The sequence below is a fragment of the Arachis ipaensis genome, chromosome B03 (genome assembly GCF_000816755.2).
Source record: "Arachis ipaensis cultivar K30076 chromosome B03, Araip1.1, whole genome shotgun sequence".
NCBI lineage: Eukaryota > Viridiplantae > Streptophyta > Magnoliopsida > Fabales > Fabaceae > Arachis > Arachis ipaensis.
The window spans coordinates 10,495,977-10,500,735 of record NC_029787.2 but is presented as its reverse complement, the minus strand read 5'-3'; the positions used below and the strand labels follow the sequence as shown (position 1 = coordinate 10,500,735).

The 4,759-nt window shown below is 32.5% G+C and overlaps 1 protein-coding gene across 1 annotated transcript; it reads right to left on the bottom strand.

The window, feature by feature from the left end:
- LOC110269361 lies at window positions 402–1,691 on the bottom strand. Its single transcript, XM_021117154.1, has 2 exons — window positions 905–1,691; window positions 402–778 (listed from the first exon to the last, which is right to left on the bottom strand). The coding sequence occupies exons 1-2, from the start codon at window positions 1,689–1,691 to the stop codon at window positions 546–548; spliced, it is 1,020 nt and encodes a 339-aa protein (XP_020972813.1). The 3' UTR covers window positions 402–545.

The following is a 4,759-nucleotide window of genomic DNA, read 5'->3' as shown; positions in this document are numbered from 1 at the left end:
TGAATTATTCGAAAAAGTTTCTGCATTGTGATATGGCGTCATATTCAAATCAGAAGGACCTGGTAAAATTCTTGTTAGCTTTGATTTCAATTTGCCTAATATTATGTATCACTTACATTTAGCTCTTTCACCTCTTACATTTACCATTTACAATTTTTGGTAACTAAATGCGCCAAACAAGAATTGATACGGAACGTAACACAGGATAAGATGGAAGATCAAAGAAAGGGACTTCTCTACCTCAATTTGATTTCCTGATGCAACAATTAAGGGAATCACTCTATCTCACCTGTTCACACCCAAGTTTCTCAAAGAAACTCAAAGAAAATTTCATTCATAAAAAATTAAAAAAAAAATGGCTACTAGGGTTTAGAGGGTTTTTATACCTCTTAAATTTAAATCCCTAACTCATAAGTTCACTAGAATAAAATATGGGCCAAATCATAATTGGGCCTAAAACAAACAAATAACAAAAATAAAATAAACATAGAATAAATTCTAAGAAAGTGATGTCTCTTTTAATTCATCTTGACTAATGAGAGTCTTCAATGCATCTTGTAAAATAGTAAGACGTGTGGCTTTTGATAATCGTTAATCATTGTCTTGCCCAATTCTTGATGCATCTCCTGAACACATGATTTAGCCATGTTTGCAAAACCTTCTTTTATTCTCTTAGTTGTTGCTCTTGTAATTGGACCAATTGGCATATGACAGTTCTCAATTTGTTCCATAGGGCTCGTATCATTCCCTCCCTCCTGAAAAAGATTCGTCCTCGAATCTGCATCACAAGCAAAAGGAGATAGGTCAGAGACATTAAAAGTAGCTGATACATTATACGCACCTGGAAGGTCAATCTTGTAAGCATTGTCATTGACCCTTTCGAGCACTTGAAATGGACCATCACCCCTAGGGTCTAACTTGGATTTTCTTTGAGTAGGAAATCTCTCTTTTCTCAAATGAACCCATACCCAGTCACCAGGTTCAAAGATAAGTTGTCTTCGACCTTTATTCACCCGTTGGGCTATCAACTTATTTTTCTGTTCAAGCGATTCACGTGCTTTCAAGTGCATTGCTTTAACCTTTTCAGCTTTACCTTCTGCATCCAAGCTAACAATATCACTCAAAGGCAAAGGTAATAAGTCCAAAACAGTTAAAGGATTAAAACCATAAACAAGTTCAAAAGGAGAAAACCCAGTAGAAGAATGAGTAGTTCTATTATAAGCAAACTCAATAAAAGGTAAACAATCTTCCCAAGTTTTCAAATTCTTACCAACAACAGCACGTAATAAGGTCCCTAATGTTCTATTTACTACTTCAGTTTGACCATCAGTTTGAGGATGACAAGTAGTAGAGTATAATAATTTTGTGCCTAATTTACCCCATAAAACTTTCAAAACTGGTACAGCACATGGACTCATACTCTCCCGGATATGACCTTTGGCTAATAACTCCTCTACTTGCCTTTGAAGTTCCTTTGTCTCTTCAGGATTACTCCTATAGGCTGGTCTATTAGGAATACTAGCACCAGGAATAAAATAAATTTGGTGCTCAATCCCACGTAATTGAGGCAAACCACGTGGTACGTCAGTAGGGAAGACATCGGCAAATGCCTGCAACAAAGAGACAAAGCTATTTGGCAAATTTGGGTTAAGGTCAGTGTCAGAGAATAAAGTATTCCTAAACCGAACCATAAACAAAGCTTTCTTGCTTATGAAAGCACTCTTTAAATCTCTCTCTTTTGCAATCTGCCATAACAATGAACCTGTAACAAAAATATTATAAAAGAACCTCACAAGCACTCGCTCACGTGTTTCACTCAAAGATGGACACTCGTGTTTATTCTCAAAATTGGTTTTTACCCTCTATTGAACTTACCACTCTTGCTTTTTACCACTCTTGAATCTCTTTGACTGTTACACTTTAGAAAGCAAATAAAAATAAAAGATAGAGAAAATCCGACGCAACGATAAGAGGAAAAGATGGATAGAATAATAAAAGGGACAAAGACACAAAAGACAAAAGATCAGAATAATAATAATTAAAAAAAAATAAAAATAATAAGAATAAGAATAATAATAATAACGTACGTAATGATTTTTTTTTTTTGAGATTGTTGCTTTGTTTTGTTTTTTTTTTGTTTTGTTTTGTTTTTTGTTTTTTGTTTTTTGTTTTTTGCTTGAGTGCTACTGTGTAAACTTTAAAGTATGTACTCTCAAGTATATACTCTTTGTTTTTTTGGTACTCAAGGGAATGACAAAAAGAATAACGATGAACACAGACGGAAGGATAAAGTGACTATCCGTGGCTGGAAATTTTTTTTTTTGGGTACTCAAGGGAAGGACAAAAAGAATAACGATGAACACAGACGGAAGGATAAAGTGACTATGCGTGGCTGGAATTTTTTTTTTTTTTTTTTTAAGTTTATGTAGAACACAGAAAGGATGAACGTAGACTAATGAAAATTAATCTAATACCTGAAATCTGATACCAAATGATACGGAACGTAACCCAGGATAAGATGGAAGATCAAAGAAAGGGACTCCTCTACCTCAATTTGATTTCCTGATGCAACAATTAAGGGAATCACTCTAAGGGAATCACTCTACCTCACCTGTTCACACCCAAGTTTCTCAAAGAAACTCAAAGAAAATTTCATTCATCAAAAATTAAAAAAAAAATGGCTACCAGGATTTAGAGGGTTTTTATACCTCTTAAATTTAAATCCCTAACTCATAAGTTTACTAGAATAAAATATGGGTCAAATCATAACTGGGCCTAAAACAAACAAATAACAAAAATAAAATAAACATACAATAAATTCTAAGAAAGTGATGTCTCTTTTAATTCATCTTGACTAATGAGAGTCTTCAATACATCTTGTAAAATAGTAAGACGTGTGGCTTTTGATAATCGTTAATCATTGTCTTGCCCAATTCTTGATGCATCTCCTGAACACATGATTTAGCCATGTTTGCAAAACCTTCTTTTATTCTCTTAGTTGTTGCTCTTGTAATTGGACCAATTGGCATATGACAGTTCTCAGTTTGTTCCATAGGGCTCGTATCAAGAATACCGGGAAGCTATCTATCAATACAAAAAGGGAGACAAAAGATTGTGTCTTCCATAGGTTCCACACTCATGCACTAACTGCTTGTTTATACTCCCCGTCAATAAGTGCTTTTTATGACTGGTTCGTGATGGATTCTTTTGAATTGCTTATACAAATACTTTTTCCTTATGAAAGTTGATGGCAGGAATTGTGTATATTGTAATTCTTTTTCAATGTATTCCAGAGATCTTTGCTTTAAATTTTAGGACCAATGTTTCTGACTTAGTTAGTTTATTTGTTTTTCATCTCTTATCATTATTACTTATATCTATCAAAAAAGAAAGAGAATGTATGGCATGTTTTCAAGTTATGCTGACTATTGTAATATATTAACTGCATTTGTTTGATATTAATTAATCTTACATTATGACTAAGATTAATGATTTAATTTTTTTGTGCTATTTTTGTAAAGATGATTTGTACGACTCAATTTATGAATTTTTATAATAATCTGGAAATACATTTAATTGGATGTTTAGAAAACATTTAATATTATCAATATATTAATTATTAAATAAACATGTTTTATAATTTTGTATCAGTCATGGTGAAATTGAACAAAATCAAAACCATGCATACACTTTCCAATGTCTTATAATTTTCAATAACTTTTTTTTTCTTTTTGTATAGAATTAAAACTGTTACAAAATCTTATTTTCGATAGTATAAATAATCATCTAAAAGAATAAATGTGATTGTATCACTGTGTATACTGTTTTGTACATTAAAATTAAACTCTTAAACAATTAGTGTGATTACAAAAGTAATTTTATCTTTGTAATTCAATGTGTATTTGCATGTGTACTCTATGTATTTCTATACGCCAATCTTATCTTTGATTTTTCTTTTCTTTCCCTGTTTGTCTTTGTTCCACCTCATACGAATCAATTAAGGGGGAAATTCATTACACTTCATAAACATTGGTATGTCTTACTTCTTGACAATTTGATCATTATTAAATGGTGAAAACTCAGGTGAAGTCGACTTCACGTGAAGTTGATATTTGAGAGCCGTTAGATGAAAATTTAGTCAAATCAGTCAATTCATTTAACGACTCTCAAGTATTAACTCCACGTGAAGTCGACTGCACTTGAGTTTCCCCCTTATTAAATAGTAGTAGCATATGTCAACAAAATTGCCATTTGTCAATGTTGAAGCGCATGAAACGGCTCATACACCCATGTGATGAACAGTTTAGCTCATTTGCGAAATCAACAAATAGTGTTTACTTAAATCAACCACCAAAACAAAGCACACTAAATTCCAATATTTTTTTCCCTTTAATATAACAATAGTCAAATACACTACCCTAGCCGCAAGGTATAAACAGTCAAGAATGATCGAACTTTCTATATATAAAATAATCATATTCATATAATAGATTGGGATTTGCAAGGTCCCATGCATATGAGAAGCTTCCCAGATATTATATTCGCCCCCCAAATTAAAGTTCCTACTCCAATCACAAGAGGTTACACCACCAACGCCCGAACATCATACAAACAAAGTTCATTAAGCGACAGCCTCATCATTGTTTCCGCGTACAATTATTTTCTGTTTGAACTTGCTTACAATATTAGGCCACAAATAAACCTTAAAAAATTGACTAAACAAATAGCTTACAATAATGAAAATAAAAAATAAAACTAA

Coding starts and splice junctions, on each gene's coding strand:
- LOC110269361 (XM_021117154.1), bottom strand. CDS start 1,691: ATGGTTCGGTTTAGGAATACTTTATTCTCTGACACTGACCTTAACCCA. Junction 779..904: donor ATCCAAGTTAGACCCTAGGG/GTGATGGTCCAT, acceptor CTTGTGATGCAG/ATTCGAGGACGAATCTTTTT.